Here is an 18,498-nt window from a genome sequence, read left to right as displayed (position 1 = left end):
CACACTGTCTAATCTATTTGTTTGAATAATAGTGGAATTAACCTAGTAATAATAAGCAACATTATTTAAATCAGTCCAATTTTAATATAACCTAATTCACTTCTACAGCTGTTATTGGAATAATGTCGTGTTTTACCTGTTGTTTGTAGGCGTCGTTCCAAGCGGGCGGGGCAAGGAGAGATTTGACAGCGAAATCGGCTTCAGACGCTGTGTGTGTGTGTGTGTGAAGCATTACAGAGCCTGCCTGGATATCCGAGACGAATACGCGCAGATTGTAGTCTTCATTTCGCCAAAGAAAATATTCCACTGTCGGCTGTCTACGGGTTCTTCTTGACTTTTCAATTGCCGACTGATTGGACTGTGTGGACTATGTTTCCGGAAATTTAAATGGAACCAAACCAAATAGCAGCCAAAGGGAGAGTGAGCGCTGTTGTGCGATAAAGGATTGTAGCTAGGGACGTCGCGCTGACAAGCGCGTGTATTTAATTGCACTTATTTTAAAACATTTTCAACTTTTACTTTGCTTTGATATCCCAATTTTATTGTGGTTTCTGCCGTTCATTTGTTTCAATATTTGCACTTTTACGCGTTTTGTAGGCGAGGCAACTGCTCCTTGTGCAGAAGCCACCAACTGGCCATAACGGGACAGCTTTTTGGCCACATATGATCTCATTGATTTGCATTCTCACAATTTTGTATTTTTTTTTTATTATTGTAATCTATCAGAATAACTAAAACACACTGCCGGACGAACCGTGCTCCGGGACATTATCCAAAATAAGCGTTGCAATCGCACATTTGAATTCAACGTACCGCCTGGGAGAAGAATGGTTCGCAGCTGAGACCGATCACTGGACGGTAACCCCGGACCAATACTTCGTGTTGCTCTGATCTTCGGAACATGAAGGCGGCTGCCTGTCTCAACGCTGGGGTATTGCTGCTGTGTTTTCTCCTAAGCTCCTGGGCAGCCACGCTGAACGGCTATGGAGGTGAGTCCCGCACAGCTCTCATGCACTAAATGGAGAGCCGTTGGAGAGTGTTTGACACATGAGCGTCTTTTGAAATAGGAGTAGGAAAGCAGGTGTTAAACTTGTGCGAGTGCGTGGAGTTAACAGGCTACTCAAAATATTATGGAACCCTTTAACTTATCCAACTACCTTACCAGTTACCTATCCAAAACGGACTCTTTTGGTTATATGCACCAGTAGCCATGCATGAAGGGAATGCCAGGTGCTTTGTGTTTAGTGACAGGTGCAACGCTGTGTAATTTTATTCATGTGATATTTATACATCATTCTTCATAAATATAAAGACGTTTATTAATGTAATGGCACTTTGGATTTATAATAGGGTTTAACTCATGGACCAAAAAATGAAAATCGGCTTTTGTCCATTTTTTCCCCTTTTTATTCTTTAGTTTCGTACATCCGCATATTATGGTTATGCCAATTCGAGCGTTGCCCATCTCTCATGTAAATAGCAAGCCATAAATTGCATGGCCCATCATGGGAAGTTCTGACAAGCAGTTCTTTGTGCCACTGCCCTCACAGGGTCATCATTGCCTCTTATGTCCGATTGAATTAAGAGGCGAGCCATATGAAACTGGTCTGAAGAAACATAGAAACAAGTCCTGGGGCTTTGATGAGGCAGATGTCATCACTGCCCTATGACCGTCCTCTGCTTGTGTTGTGTCGAGGGCAAATCTTAGCCATGTGACCGTGTTTACATGTGGACCAGTACATACACTCTGTATATGGGGTGAAATTGCGTCATGCTGCCAAAGTGATACGCGTGTAACTAACCGGCCAGAGATATTCCCTTTAAAAAATGATAACGTCCCGCGACTGATACATTTGGCGTCCTGCTCAGTATCTATTGCATAACGCGGGGAAGACTTGACAGTTGTTTGCATGAAAAAAAGACTAGAGAACATCCCGCTCATTTGGACAATGCGAATCATTTCAAGCGCGCTTTTAAGCCCCCCCGGTCCGTGCAGATGTCGCCTGAGAAACAGATGCAGAATGTGACTTTTCATGCTCTCTTGTGAATCAAACATCTGGGCTAAAAGATGTGGTTGGGGGTTGTCTACTATGGGTTAGTGCTGCCTTTTCTTTTCGGAAAGATTTGTCATGCTTGGAGGAGGCTTTGGTAGGCTATATGCTTAGAAATGTATGAATGCCAAATTCCATCTGTTCACCTCCTATAAGATAGGCTCAAGGATTAAAGTTCTCCGTCGTAGGACGGATTTCCGTCAATTTGATTTTAGAAATGTCATATTTGAGATCGATGCAGATCCGATGAGGAAAAAAAATAGGAGGAGGGGGGGGGGGGCTATCACCTTTTCTTTTCCTTTTTTTAAGGCAACTACAAATATTAGGTCCGATGAATTAATGTGTGTGATGATAAATGTTTAAAGACCTAGCTGCTAATAGTGTTCTTGAGAACTTTCTGTGTCTCAATCAGTGACGGCTCAAGAAGATAGCCTAGCCTACCTCAGCCATGAGTTCCGCTTTGTTTATGTTGTAGCTACACGCTTGTCTCGTTGGCCTGGGGCGTTTGCTTAAAAAAAAGAACACATATGGAGGACTAATAACGGTCTAAAAGTTGGATTATAGTGACACAATCGAGACAGCTGATGAGGTTGGCAAATCCGTTTAACTTTTTTGGATATGATATTGTGAGCTCTATGTGCGAATTCGGAGAAGAAGCGTAGGCCTAGGCTGTTCTTTCCGTGCATCAATGTAGACAATTTCTTACTATCGCGAACTCTTGTCAGGGGAGGTCATTCATTTTGGGTGTCACCTATGACTTGAACAGATAGCCTGCTATGCCACCCCATGTAGGCTACTATTATTGTTACAGTTTTTAATCAATGCAACTAACATTATGTGTAAAGCGACGCAATATAAACCGTATGCAATGTATTATCCCGTCTGACATGTACAACAATGTTTTTCACAATTTGCAACGGAAGGTTTTGACAGCGTGTTAACATAAAATAATAATAATATTGTCTTCATCGCGAACTGTTTAGTAAGGGGGTCAGTCGTGTTTGTGACGCACAGACAGCCTTGTAGCCTATTTTGCTTTAGGCCTCACTTATAACGACAGTAGGTTGTGAGTGTATGTTGACAAAAAATAACCATGCAATCAAAATAGTCAACTTAAAACTTTGCTATAAAATATTATTAATTTATAGCACAAAACCATAACCAGTATGCCTACCAGAACCTCGCATATTAGCGTAATTTGCGTCTATTTGGCAAGGCCACTAGCTGTCATGGATGCGTTGTTGCTAAAGGAAGGCAGGTGTCAAAAGCTAAAAAATAAATGGAGATGGGCAGCTGTTGGAAATGGGGGAGAACTAACAAGCCATGGTGTAAAGAAATGAAAGTGCCAGGGGCAGTGTTTGGCAAGTTACTTCAAAATCGTAATGTATTATGTATTACTTATTACTGTCATTTCAAAGAACTGAATAAGAAAATCATAAGGCTATGTATCTTGAAGTTCCAGTATGTGAGAAACTTGATATGCCTTAATATCTCCAACCTCAAGTATGCAGCTAATAAGGAAATAGAATTGTTATTTAATTAAACAAGGTGAACTTGTCCCCACTGTAGAATGCAGAAATGGATGCTACAAGGAAGGGAATTCAAACACACTCAACACCTTACCATCTATTGATGTCATTGTGGTTCATTGAGATATCTGACATTTTTTCTGTTAAAGATTGGCATGGAGACAATAGGACATGGTTGCCTTTGTCGGTGCCCTTATGTGAACTTGCACAGGTAAACTTGCTCATCTTTACTTGCGTACGACTTCACACCAGTGCTTCAGACCAGAGCTGATGCTTCAACAATAGCCGTCACTGAAAAGCTGTTAGTGTCTTTGAACACAGCTGTTCTCACATTAGCTGATTGCGATAAAAATAAACCATTGTTGCCTAATTACCAATTATTCATTACACCTGTGTGTAGTATCTACTTTTTTTAGTGTGTTTCACATATAGTATTTTGCAGTATTTCTAAAATACAAAAATACACACCAATAAAGTATTTTGATACAAAATACAGAGCCATTTCCTTCAACCAAATAAAATACAAATGACAAAATACTATTTTGTATTTGAATTACATATTACATGTTTCAGAAATACTACCCATCCCTGGGAACAGGCAGATTAGCCTACATCTTTATAGTTGACCATATGATGACATACTTGGGTTAATACTGTATTTCACCAGTTAGGGCACCACAATGGCCAGCAGCGGCACTGTGTAGCCTGTCTTGACACGTTTTGGGTTACAATATACAGGTAGTGGCTCTCTGCTGATTTTAATGAGTAGGCCTAAGCCTAAAGTTACAGCATTTCTATCACAATTGACCAGACTTCGACCTTTTGTCTGCTTTTAACAAAATTCTGGCTATGATTGTTCCTTGTATTGCATCGTGAGCCATCACTGCGCCTATTGCATTCTACTGTTGTTAGCCTTAAGCCTAGCTTAGTCATTATGTTATACCACATCGCCCTCCATTAGAAGTGCAATGAGCTGCATTGAGCATAATAAACTGCATTTAGAATTCCAAATCCATATTTCTAGATATTCTGGTAAAAGTAACTTAAAAGTAATACAATAGTAGTGTAATGCCTTACAATTCAGAGACAGTAATATTATAATGTAACAAATTACTTTGACGATTTTGAAGTAACTTGCCCAACACTGCCTGTAGGTGGCATTAATTATATAGTAAGTGTACCCTGTAGCCTCGTTTTGGTTTAAACAATGGCCGTCGTGTGAATAAGGCGAATACTCCCTTTACTTTGCTGTTTGCATCTTTTTGTACATTAAAAACCAATAGGTCGCGACCGCAAAAGGGGTGCTATCTCTATAGGTATATATGAAGAACGTATGACTTATGGCCTGAAAAAAGTTCAGTCAAACGATTTTTTTTCACTTTAATCCCTGTAGGCTATGTGTTTGAGCTACACAGAGAACACAATGAGGAAGTCTTAATGAAATCTCAATCATGAACCCCCCCCCCCCCCCCCCAATCAGATGCCCTTTGAATATTGCCATGGTTTCATGATTGCAGCAGCTTTTTGTAATGACCTCTTGAACACATGCAGTGCAATCAGGCATCACTGGAAACTTCCATAGCTCCATAAACAAGTCTGAGCTGTGTGTGTGTGTGTGTGTGTGTGTGTGTGTGTGTGTGTGTAGAGCTCTGCCCTGACCCCTAGTTCTTTACCCCACTCAGTTTCACTCGGTTAGCGGCGACTCTTAATAACTCTCACATGAACCCGATTAGCGTCCAAAAACACAATGGCTCCAAGAAACGGGCTCCCAGAGAGTTGTGACATTACGGGGAGTTACTTTGTAGAGAACTCTCTCACAGCCAAGGGTCCTCAGAGCAACACACACACACACACACACACACACACACACACACACACACACACACACACATACACACACACACTGCCCGGTCAGGCTGTGTGTGTGAGACAAGGCTGAAAATGTGTGTTTGAAGCAGCGTAAAAGCAGTGTGATTCTGGTTGAGGTTTTCCTCGGATAGTGGCCAGAGCAAGTTGTTGGAGTTAATTGCAGCAGTGATAATTCTGATGAGGTTGTGAGTCATCATGACATCTTCTCGAAGGGATTTTGATCAGATTTTGGCCTGTAGGCTTTTACACACATGCCTGGTATTTTTGGTGTTAGTTTTCAGAGATAGTGTGCCATGGTCTCTCTCTCTCTCTCTCTCTCTCTCTCTCTCTCTCTCTCTCTCTTTCTCTCTCTCATACACACACACACACACTCACTCACTTTGCTGTCATTAATTACTCCATTTTCTGGCCAAATGCATCACTGTGTTAGTATCCGTAGTCAGCCGTAGAGACGAGTAGCTCTCCCACAAGAGTAATGGTGCTTGGAGAAGGGATTTTAGTCTTCAAGGGCAAGCATGCAAGGGGACATGTATGATGTGTTTGTTTGTGTGTTTGTTTGTGTGTGTGTGTGTGTGTGTGTGTGTGTGTGTGTGTGTGTGTGTGTCTTGAGAAGACAGAGCTTCTGATTTAGTCAATAGGGTGGGGAGGAGACCACCTCAGTACACACATATCGGGTCAAGACCTGGCATTCCCTAAAGGTCACTCACTCCCACTACATAGGAAACTGAGCATTGCCAGTCAGCAGAAAACCTTACAAAAACATATCTCAAATGTTTGGGCCCTCCTTTCTATGAAACCATGTATTGTCAGAAGCAAAAGGCCACCAGTAATGTACGCAGTACAGCTTAAATACAGCGCATTGAGCAACTCTGCATTAGCCTCCTGTGGGAAGTTTTTCATCAGGGGTTAGGGTTTATGCTTACAGTGTCTACAAGTAAGCAGTCCTCCACACCCCCCCCCCACGACGTCTTCTAGAATTTTCTCATCGCTTAAAAGGAATTAATGAGCTTTTTCTAAGCCTGTGGTTTGGCTTAGCTATCGTTAAAGAGCTACGTTCATTTTTTAACAGGAGCAGCAACCCCGAGAGACTACAATAAATTACATTTTTAATTCCACATGTACATTATAAAATGGGTTTTTGAGTCATACTTTCAAAGCACTGCATTGATTGCATTAACTTCTCTCAAGGACGACTTCATTTTAACCACAGGGTATTAAAAAAACGGCAAGGTAAGCTTCCTGTCGGGGGTTTGGCGGAGGCGAGGTGGAGCTGCTGGACTTGACCTCCAGACGATGACATGAAAGAGACAGACAAATAGGGTTGGGGGGTCAAAGGTCGCTGTGCCCCAATAGGAGAGATGCACAAGATTGATTTGGAGTGTCAGCATCCACGGATTCATATTCATGCTGGACCCCCAAAATCTCACCTTGAGACCCGATCTGGCATTAACCACATCAGCAATCATTTTTAGTCTTTAGAGAATGGGTTGGGATGTATTCTCCTTTTTCATGGCCATGCTATTCATGTAGTTATTCACTTCTCCAATGTACCAACCTTTGGATCTGAATAGACCTGACCTAAAAGTATATTTATCTTGAGTTTCCCCTTGAGGATCAATAAAGTATCTATCTATCTATCTATCTATCTATTCAAAAAGATAAGGAAATTGGTTTAAAAAAGATGAAGGGTATTGCTATCTCACCAATGTCAATACTGAATTCATTATTTCTATTTTCTGCCCTTGCCACGTGTGCTCTTTAGCTTCACTAGTCTGCCTTAGTGCTGATTCATTTCACAGAGAGCCATCTGTTCAATCATTGTATAAAACGGGTGAATGGCTGGAGCCAGAGAGAGAGCATAGTGTCCGAGGCAGGAGTGATGTTTGCTCTCCGTCTGTCTCTTGGACAGCGCACGGTCTGGGTGATCTATAATGACGGCGAGGCCGTGTACAGGCACGCTCTGAGTGTTTGTCTGAGGGTGTCGGAGTGGGGGTGGTGGTGTGGTGGGAGTCGGGGTTGGAGTTGAAGGATGTGTGGTCCCCTCAGCATCTCTAATGTCTGTAATGTAATGGAGACTTGGGTAGATGTTCGAGGGGTCATCGTGTCAGTCGTTTTCTCATAAATACACATGTTCTCTCTCTCTTTATATCTCTTTCTCTGTCTCTCTCTCCCTCTCTCTCTGTCACTGTGTCTGTTCTACACACACACACACACACACACACACCATTTTTCATCTGGTGTTGGCTCAGTGCGACTGTAGAGTTCTTCTGTCTAGTGCAATGCCTAGCAATGCAGCTCATGTGTGACACTTTTCATTATTCTCATGTCGTGATGCCCTGCCTCTCTGTATCTCTCTGTTTTTCTCGCTATCTGTTTGTGTGTGTGTGTGTGTCTGTGTGTGTGTGTGTGTGTAGGCCTACATATCAGAGGGACATTACAGATGCCCTGTATACACATTCCAAACGCCCGTGACTGCGTACAACAGCCTTTACAGTAAAATATCAACGTGTCCGATCTTCCTGTCACGATCTTAGACACCCAGTCTTCCATTCACACACGAGAGACTATTGTTGAACTGAGGAGAAAAGGCGTGTGCCTACCTGGCGTGGCGTGGGCACGGAAAGGCATTGTATAGTGTCTTCTAAAGCTGTCCGTGCCGTGTGCCACACTGGTAGTAGTGGCGTCACTCGAGTGGCATAGCTGGCACTTCTGTCATATTGCTGAAGGCTGTGGCATTTAAAGATGGAATGCCGTGATAGTCCAGCCCTCCCACTCACTCACTCGATGCTGTGTACGCGGCCGTGCCAAAGCGAAACTACTGACTGACCCACTCTCCGCTGTTTAGTCAGCATTCCTCGCCGTAGTGAATTGATGCTACTCCTACTCGCCGGTTAAGGGAAGAAAATGAATGAGCAGAGAGAGAGAGAGAGAGAGAAAGCAAAGTGAGCAAAGTGAAAGTTGTTGAGGACAGGGGATTGTTTAGCAAGCTTTGGGTAACACTGAGGGCAGTGAACCATATACTGTAAACTAACATGAACTGGAGATGCGTGTGTTTGGGTGTGTGAATGAGTCGGGGAGAGAAGTGTTTGCTTACAAGAGAGAGGTTGTCATATGAACCCTTTGGACCCCAGGACCCTGTGTTTTGATTGACACTAAACGCAAGACATGGACAGGAGACAGACAGTTTAACAGCAGACACACACCAGTATGCCTGTGTTGTTGACATAGAACTAGTCTTTGAGGAGAGGTTCTCATGTGCCCCCCCACCACTGACACACACACACACACAAACACACATGCAGACACACACACACACACACACACACACATGTAGACGCACACACACACACATGCAGACACACACACACATGCACACACACACACACGCACACATACACACACACGCAGACACACACACACAGCAGGCTGGGGTCCCCACTGAGGGGGAAATAAGCGGGTTGGTTGGGAAAGGAAGTGGTGTTGCTGAGCCAGCCCGTCACACGCTGGGGGAACTCTGCCACTACTCAGCGTCTGCGCTCCTGTAGGTGGGGCAGGGCACACACACACGCACACACACACACACACACCTGGCCATAAAAGCCCTTCCTCAAACCATCAGGGTGGGTGTGTCTCACTGTGTGTGTTAGTGTGTCTGTGTGTGTGTGTGTGTATGTGTGTGTGTGTGAGAGAGAGTATTCCTGTAAGAGAGCAGGGTTACTTCCCCTGTTTCTATGTGAACCTGAGTGACGCGGACTCCTGGCTTAATGACAGTGCAGTGCAAACACTCACTCCAATAAATCATCAATAGGATTGAGTACAGGAAGCATGTAGGCGAGAGAGCAGTGGAGCATGTGTGTGTGAGAGAGAGAGAGAGAGAGAGATGTGGACATTCTGACAGAGGGGTGGGGCGTTGTTGACTTGAATGAGTGAGCAAAAGGAGGGTGGATGGAGGAAAAGCCGAGGCTGCAGTGCAGTCAGGTGCTGTTTTCTGGCTCCCGATTCGCTCCTCTCTTCCCAGTCCCGGCTCCGGTAATAAATTCTCCTGGCTCTAGTGGTGCATTTCACAGAGAGAGAGAGAGAGAGAGAGATAGAAAGAGACAGACAGAGAGAGAGAGAGAGAGAGTGAACGCCACGCCGCACCAGTCCATATCTCCCTGCCACCGGCCAGCGGACAAATCCATTTCCAACTGGTCAGCTGGTGGCCCTTATCACCTGCTGCTCCCACTCATGAATATTAGATTCGGCCCGCAGTCGGTGAAAAATGAGCCCCTTCAGCGGAGCGAATTGGCCGGAGCTCCGGCTGGCGGCCGCGGCCGCCTCTCTCACCCAGAGCCGGGGCAGGGCCAGCGCAGACAGGCCTGAACACAGCGGCTGGTGAGAGTGTGTGTAGTGTAGTATTGATCTGGGAGCAGTGAGATGGGGTAGTATTATGGTGCTGATAGTGGGGCGTGGTGGTAGAGGAATCCCACCCCACCCCCCATCCCCAGACACACACACACACACACACACACACACACACACATGCAGACTCGGGTGTGCACGCATCGATCTGTTTACTTGAGCTGGGGCCAGGCGGCCGTAAATGAAGCAGCCCGTGTTCAAGGGACAGGTTTTTCCCTCAATCAGTTTTGTCCTCTCTTGCTCTCTTGCCACCCCTCTCTCTGTCTCTCTCTCTCTCTCTCTCTCTCTCTCTCTCTTTCTCTCTGTCCCTCTCTTTATCTGTCCCTCTCTTTCTCTCTGTCTATGTGGATGTGTTTTGCTCTGTCGTTTTTTGGGGTCAGCTCCAAGCTCGGCTGTGCCAGTAAGGAAGCTTGGCAAAAAAAAAACTGTAAAGAGCATTCAGCTCTTAATGGCAGGAAGCAGCCTTGGGAAAGAACAAAGGAAAACTGTGCAGCCCATGCGCGTGCACACACACACACAAACACACACACACACACACACACACGCACACACTGACTGACACAAATCCTGTATACACACACACACGGACACGCATCCTGAATACACACATGTGGACACAATTCTAACACACTCACGCGCGCACACACACACACACACACACACACACACACACACACACACACACACACACACACACACACACACACAAGCACACTTACTCACATCCTGAGTACACACACAGTTCTCCAATATAAACACACAGAAGTGCACAGACACACACCCTCACACACACACACACACACACACACACAACAAACATCTCAAATACACCCACATCTCAGACATACAATAAATACAGATCTCAAACTCACAGACACATTCACACATACCCTCTCTCTCTCACACACACACACACACACACACACACACACACACAGAGACTCATGCACACACTCTCCCCTGTGAAGAGCAGAAGAAAAGGCCTGGCGTGCTGTAAATATATTGAAACTGTGTGGCTGCTGGGACAGAAAAGGTGTGTGTGTGTGTGTGTATGTGTGTGTTTGTGTGTGTGTGTGTGTTGGGGAGGGGGGGGGGGGGTAAAATCAAACCCTGATTAGGTCCCCCTCGCCCCCTTTCATCCCACGCCTTACCATCGCGGCCTAATTGGAGGCTGAAGGTGGTAATTAAATCAGGACAGCCTCATGAAAAAAAATGGGGAAGGGCTTCCAGTCTTCCAACACTGAGCTTTTGTGTGTGTGTGCGTGCATGTGTGTGTAATAGTATGTGCGTGTGTATGTATGTGTATACATGCATGTGTGTATGCACGCACATGTGTATTGTGTGCTTGTGTGTGTGTGTGTGTGTGTGTGTGCGCGCGCCTCTGTGTGTGTGTGTGTGTGTGTGTTTTGCGTGCATGTAATGTATGTGGGCTTTTATTTTTTTTTCTTTTCTCCACTAAATTTGGTTCACTCTACACCCCCCTTGCTGATGCCACTCAAGGCAAGGCCATGTGTAAGTGAAGTCTGAGTGGAAAGCCAGACCTCTGTGGGCTGCTGCCACCATAACACCCCCGCCCCTCCCCAACCCGCCCCACCCCACACCCCCCGTCTGTGCCCCACACACTTGTGTGTGGTTTCCATATAAAAACGGGGGAATAAAAAATAAGAAGAACGACTAAAAAACGGATGGTGTGTGTGTGTGTGTTTTCTTCTTTCTTTCTTTTCTCTTGCGGTGCTGATGGTCACCAGATGCTACTGTGATGCACCCGGTCTGCAGACACGTCGCTCTGAGATGACTTCACCGCATCGATTTATCGTAGCTAATCTTGGACTAGGGCCAGCGGGACAGAGAGGGTTACATAAAAGAATATTAATCCCAGAATATCAAAATAACGATCAATATGTGTGTGTAGGGGGGAGGTGTATGTGTGTGTGTGTGTGGAGGGGGCATTTGTGTATATATTGTTGTTTGTGTGTGTCTTATATGTGGGTGGACACTGTGCTGGCACACATCTGTATGAGAGTGGGAGTATGATTGTGTGTGTGTGTGTGTGTGTGTGTGTGTATGTACTCCCATGCCAGCTCCGTAATGGTGTTTGTCTGAGACTCTCCGAGCACTGAGCGTCTCTCTCCTCTCCTCTCCGGCGGAGCTGCATTATCACACACACACACACACACACACACGCACACACACGGCCTCCATTATCATAATTGAAGCGCAGTGCGGTGCGGTGCGCAGCCCAGAGGCCCGGGCCTGATGGAGCGCAGGGGGGGGGCGAGCACCGGAGACCAGATGAGACGACAAGACGAGACGAGACCAGACGAGACGAGATTGGAGTCTGAAAGCTGATAAAGCCACGGTCCCCTTTGATCCGCCGCCATGACATCACACACAGCACATATTAACTAAGAGCCTTATCGAAAAATGAGAGAGGAAGGGAAAGTGGCAAAAAATGTTGAGAGTGCTTAAAATTGGGCAGGGGTGGGGGGGTGGGGGGGTGAGATTGGTTGGGGAGAAATTGTTGAAAAATGTAACTAACATCAAGAGAGAACTGAAAGGCAGAGAGACAGATCTAGAGGGAGAGACAGATAGATGATGGATAGATAGACAGAGAGATGGAGAAATTAGTGTGGTGGACCGAGACTGTTCATCATCAGAAAGGTCGTGTAGGGGGGAGGTTTGGGGACGTGCGGCCGGCCGGCCGGACAAAGATGAGACGGGGCGAGCGAGCGGGACTAGATCAAAACGTCAGCCAAAGCCGCCTGTAATCATGTGTGATTCGGGGCCAGCCCGGCGTCCGCCGCTAATAGGATTGCCTCGCACGGAGGTCTGGTCCTGTCTGACCAGACCCTCACACAGGCACATTATCTCTCCCTAAAACACACATAAGCCCACAGAGTTATCACACCAACCCCTACACACACGCATGCACGCAGGCACACACACGCTTTGGCTTATAGCCGTCTAGTGGCATGCGATATCAGCCACTTTATCTAATGAGGATTTCTTTATTGAAGAGTACATTCGGCTTAGTTTGTGTGTGTGTGCATGCGTGTGCGTGCGTGTGCGTGTGCGTGTGCGTGTGCGTGTGTGTGCGTGCGTGTGCGTGCGTGTGCGTGTGCGTGTGTGTGTGTGTGTGTGTGTGTGTGTGTGTGTGTGTGTGTGTGTGTGTGTGTGTGTGCGTGCGCGCGTGTGTGTGCATGTTCATCACTGTTCCTGTTTGTGAGTATATCTGAGTGTGTGCACTCTTTGCTCTTTGTTTGTTCTTTTGTTTGCTCATGATACCATATACTTCCTCTGACATCAGGTGAGGTACTTCATTATTTATGCAAACAGTTATTGTGTGCACATCCCACCTTCTGGCAGGTGCAGGACAAAAGAAAAACGTATTCAATTGAAAAATATAATGTCCGCAACACTGCTTTTGACTCCCATATATTTAATGCACAACAGGCAACGTTTCGACCCTGCTGGGTCCACTTTTGCCTGAAGAAGACCCAGCAGGGTCGAAACGTTGCCTGTTGTGCATTAAATATATGGGAGTCAAAAGTAGTGTTGCGGACATTATATTTTTTCACTTCATTATTTATGGCCATCATTATTTGCCTTCAGGGTGTGCATGATGGTGATGCTAAGGTTGCCGCAAAGTAACGTGTTGACTAATGCCATTTTATGGCCCTTACTTGTGTAATCTGGCCAGCTGTCATTCCCCATTGAATGTCATCTCATATGACATCCTCCTCCATCTGTCTGAACAGGCTATCTCTTGTGAAATCAGAACAAGAGATTAAAGTACTCATCCTGGCCACCTTATAGAATGGAAGTTTTATATTTCACCATATATATTGTGAAATGTGAATATTATATTGGTAAAGAAGTAAACGTGCCCAGAGGATTCTGTTTTGTCATGATCAATTAAGCACATGAGCGTATGTTGTGCCGCTTAGCATTTCACTGAGGGATTTCCAGCCCTATAAACAGCTTGAATTCCTGTGGCTGGGTCCCTGGTAGGGGCCCTGTGGTGAGGGCATTAGCTTACACACACCAGATGGGCCAGCACGCAGCTGCGTGTGTGGTCATTCAGTCCGTCAGTCAGTCGGCAGTTGAGAGAGCCTGTGTGATGGCGGTGTGGTCGTCCACATGTGCTAACAGGAAGCACGCTACGCTAACAAGAGCAAGAGCAGGAGCAGCAGCAGTAGCTTCCAGTAGCTGTGATGAGTGGGTACACCACCAGGCCGCGGGCACTGTGGACGGTTTGTGTTTGAAGTGGTCAGGACAGGCTGGCAGGACATGAAGGACACCCACAGGGCTGAGGAACCTGAGAGGCTCTCTTGTGGAGGCAAGCGATGGCTGTTGGTTGGTGTTTGGGTTTTGTATGTTAGTGTGGCTATGTTGTGTGGAAATGAATGGTGGCATCAAGTTTGTGTGCCCAGTCTTAATCTGGTTTGTATCATTACACCCCATCTCTATCCCGCGCGCGCACACACACACACACACACACCCACACACACACACACATATGCATTCACTCGCTCATTTACTCACAGAGAGAGAGAGAGAGAGAGAGACTCATCTCCAGAAGGTCTGCCTACATGCACAAAATGCCACATATGCAAGCACAGATGCCTTCTGTCCCTTATGTTACCATGACGTTGATTACAGATCAACACGAGTGAATATGTGTCTGCTGGTCCCAAAAGGTCACTGTGGTTACGTGTCATGACATCTTCTCAGCACAGCACCGAGTCTGTGGAAGAAACCATTCCCCCACCAACCCCATATGGGTTAACAGGCAGGCCAAACAATCGCGGCTCAACAAAACTGAGATCCCGTTGGGGGCGTTTGGTTCAGCACAGTTCCCTGAAGTTGATCTGGACGTGTCAGCAGCGGTGGTGATAAACACACTGACACGCCACCAGCCCTCTGCTAGGCTTCATGCTATAGTGTCTGAGGGAGTTGTACAAATAGCCAGAGTAGCAGTTTCCAAGACATTTATTTAGTGTAGTGTAGTGAATGTGTTTTTTAAACGGAACTCTCCATTGATGCTCAGTGTTAGTCCAGGAGTAAGCCTAATTTATGTAGAGGAAAACGGCCCAGTTAAATATGACAGATGTTTTTTTTTACTGTTTTATGAGCCTCTCTCTGCTGTTAAACTGATAGGATGGCCGGTTGGGAGTGTGGTAGCTCCAGCATTGGCCTCCAGTCTTGTTTTTGCTGTGCTGGAGCCTATGCCCAACCCTGTATAAGGAGGATATGGGGATGAAGCATGACTCAGCTTCTCAAGGACTATATCCCTACAGCTCACAGTAGATACGGGGTGATAAGGGCTGACGTGTAACACCAGAAGTCAAAATAGCTGCCTCAGCTATTTTTTGTTGTGTCTCAGTGTTTTTGGTGAAGAAGACATGAAGGTTGTTTTTTTTTTTTTATCCGTACAGTCCATATTTGATTCTGTGCAGAAACTGAGCAGCCCCTATTTTGCGTTGGAGCAATCACTGACGCCATGTTTCTTCTCCATCCCAGCGTGAGCCTCCATCCTGCATTAAGTCAGCACAGGGAGGGCATTAAGTGCGCGGTTCAAAAAGTCACCCCTTTGTTATTTCCATTTGCTGCATCCCCATTTGCAGTAGCCGGTGGTTGTTACTCCGAGGGAAGTACTGGAGAGTCGAGTCCTTCGAAATGGGCTGCTGGAGGAAACGAGGTCTATTGAAAATCCCCCTTACCTCCCCTCCACACACACACACACACCTCCCATTTAGCTATTATAGTATTTAACTCATCACAATGCAGTCAGAGCCCCCGCCCCCCTTGAAGTGGAAATGTTTCTGTTGTACAGCATGTTCTAGTGCGTTTCTCAGTAATGTTATGCTCTACAGTGCTTGCGGTTGCTTTGGTGGCCTTTACTGACCTCAGTGGCTCCCACAGACAAGCACAGAGATGGTCGGTTCGGCCCGCGCGGCCGTCAGGGTCGATACGCATTAAATGATCTGCCATGGACTAGCTGTTGGGCCCTGGAGGGGGATGGACACGGCTGCTCGTGGCGGTGGGCTTATAACGCAGAATCACACTGAGTGATAAACGCCCCCCCACGAGTCTGCCTGGGCTCCGTCCGAGCTGTTCGTCAAACTGACGACCCGCACCGACAGACGGCCACGAGTTAGCCAAGCACAGCGGATTGATCCGTCCATTTTGAAAAGGGCAGTTTGAATAGTGTCCTCCTCCCCTGATGCAGGAGCGATGGCAGCTGCTAGGGTCCAGTCGTCTGCAGAGCTGGAGACTGGTGCAGTCAGATCTCCGTGCCTCTGCTTTGCGTTTTGCATGCCCGTGCCAGGGCTAATTGTTTTCTGTTCGTTAAACATGTTACGGAGGCGGTTGGCATCATTTTTCCATGAATGGGCCTCACTGTTGATGTGAATTAGACTGTTTACCTCCACCCTCTGCCCCTTCCTTCCTCCATCACTCCCCTCCACCAGCCAAACCCCCACCCCCCACCCACCCCCTCCCCATCGCTCTGGGTCTTGTCTCATTGGCCCCGGTTGATGTTACTGTACTGCGTCAGAGCTCCGTACCAGGCGATCACGCTTGGCAACGAATTAATCTCTCTCAGCACTGTTAGTTCTGTGTGCCAGTGTGAGCGAGTGTGTGTGTGTGTGTGTGTGTGTGTGTGTGAGTGCGTTTGATCTTTGTTGATAGGCCATAAAGTAGATATAAACGATAGGCGCTTGCTTTCCTTCTGAAAACTATTTCTGTATGCGGCAGGGAGATAATCCAACTTTGTGGACTCATTTGTTGAGTGCTCGGCTCTAATGCTGTGGAGATGCCTTCTGGAGGAGCATGAGTTACACAGAGTACAACACGTGTCTGTGTTTATCTTCTGGGTGTGTGTGTGTGTGAGTGTGTGTGTGTGTGTGTGTCATGTGTGTGGGAACATGTAGAGCTGACAGCTGACTTACACTTACTGATCACAATAACAACTTATGACAGCTCACCAAAAGGTGCGCCACACCCCTCTGTCTATCTCTCTCTTTCTCCCTCCCTCTCTCTCTCTATCTATCTGTATACTGTTGATAGTTACATAACTCTTCTTCTACTTCTTCTTGTCTCCATTCAGCGTTGAAATGGGTTTTCCATGCGTGTGTGTGCGTGTGTGTGTGTGTGTGTGCGTGTGTGTGTGTGTGTGTGTGTGTGCGTGTGTGTGTGTGTGTGAGAGAGAGAGAGGAAAAGAAAGTGTGTCATTTGGGCCCAGTGTCAGCATTGTGAGTGTGGAAGTGTGGCTCTGCCTCAGCACAATCATGGGCTGATGATAAGCCCAACCCAACACAGCCCTAACTGTGCAGAAATACCTGCAGAGTAAACACCGTTTTCTTATAATCAGCCTTCTCCTCCAACACACTGTCACCCTCCCTCACCCCCCCCCCCCCATACACACACACACACACCACTATCACCACACACAAACACACGGAACCTTTCCTCAGCTTAAGTAGGCCACCAAGTAACAGGTTGTTTCAGGGGTGGACAAAAGCTGACTCCTGTTTGTAGTGTGTTCTCCCGTAGATCACACAGCCTGCCACTCACAAAATCGGTCACTGCACAATGAAAAAGACCTCAAGAGGGACACACTTTACAGCCAACCCACACACACCCAAACACGCCTCATAAAACGTAGCTGTAAACTTATATAGTCTTACACGTGTAAACACACACACACACATACATACACACACACACGCACATACGCACACACACACACACACACACACACACACACACACACACACACACACACACACACAGTCTCACCCACAAGTTGCCAAGAGTGAGCTCAGTGTGATTAATCTTGCTGTGTGCAGCTTCACTGGGTGTGAACAAGTTGGGGTGCCATCACTTGCAACAGACAGAAACACTGTTAAAATACAGCAGACCTTCACTCTTTCTCTTTCTCTGTCTCTTTCCTTTCTCTCTTTCTCTCTCTCCCTCCTTCCCTACTGTTTATACCATTCACCACTTAGTGTAGTGCCCTAGATGTACACCGTATAGTATTTGTTAATGTCACAAAGAAGTATTTCCCAATTCATCATGCCCTCCTCACACAATCAAACCCCCCACCCCCCACCCCCCCTACATGCACACACACACACACACACACACACACACAGTATTAAAAGAGGAGTATCATCTCATGTCCTCTAGATACGATTAGGGGATCTCTTGACCCAATTTTCTCTGGCTTGCAATCCCCCCTGCTGCCCCCTCCCCTTGTGTCAACCAGCTGCCCTCTTCCAGGACAGTCCCTCAGTCCCATCTCTCTCTCTTTCTACTTCTCTCTCTCTCTTTCCTTTCCTCTCTCTCTTTTCCCCCCTACTCTCTCTCTTTCCCCTTCTTTCTCTTTCCTCTCCTCTCTCTCTCTTTCCCCTTCTCTCTCTCTCTTTCCCCTCCTCTCTCTCTCTTTCCCCTTCTCTCTCTCTCTTTCCCCTTCTCTCTCTCTTTCCCCTCCTCTCTCTCTCTCTCTCTCTCCTTTGCTGTGCGGCAGGTGCATGGAACTCCGCTTTTCCACATGTGTGGCGCCAACCTGAGCAGATGAGCACATACCTTACATGCAATATGACAGATAGCATGTACAGAATATGCACAGAAACACGCACACA

The 18,498-nt window shown here is 46.5% G+C and overlaps 1 protein-coding gene across 1 annotated transcript in view; it reads left to right on the top strand.

The window, feature by feature from the left end:
• The first annotated feature begins 178 nt into the window (after nucleotides 1-178).
• sema4f (sema domain, immunoglobulin domain (Ig), transmembrane domain (TM) and short cytoplasmic domain, (semaphorin) 4F) overlaps nucleotides 179-18,498 on the top strand; it is a 68,444-nt gene continuing 50,124 nt past the window's right edge. Inside the window, exon 1 of the mRNA XM_076289211.1 lies at nucleotides 179-989. Coding sequence (XP_076145326.1) covers nucleotides 902-989 — 88 coding nt within the window. The 5' untranslated portion in view covers nucleotides 179-901. The remainder of the gene's footprint in view (nucleotides 990-18,498) is intronic.

The sequence above is a fragment of the Alosa pseudoharengus genome, unplaced genomic scaffold (assembly GCF_046254945.1).
Source record: "Alosa pseudoharengus isolate Yale_2024_CS ecotype anadromous, Long Island Sound unplaced genomic scaffold, YU_APseudo_1.1 YU_APseudo_1.1_scf_17, whole genome shotgun sequence".
NCBI lineage: Eukaryota > Metazoa > Chordata > Actinopteri > Clupeiformes > Clupeidae > Alosa > Alosa pseudoharengus.
Note: the sequence above shows the minus strand (reverse complement) of the source record. Positions and strands in the feature narration are given on the sequence as shown.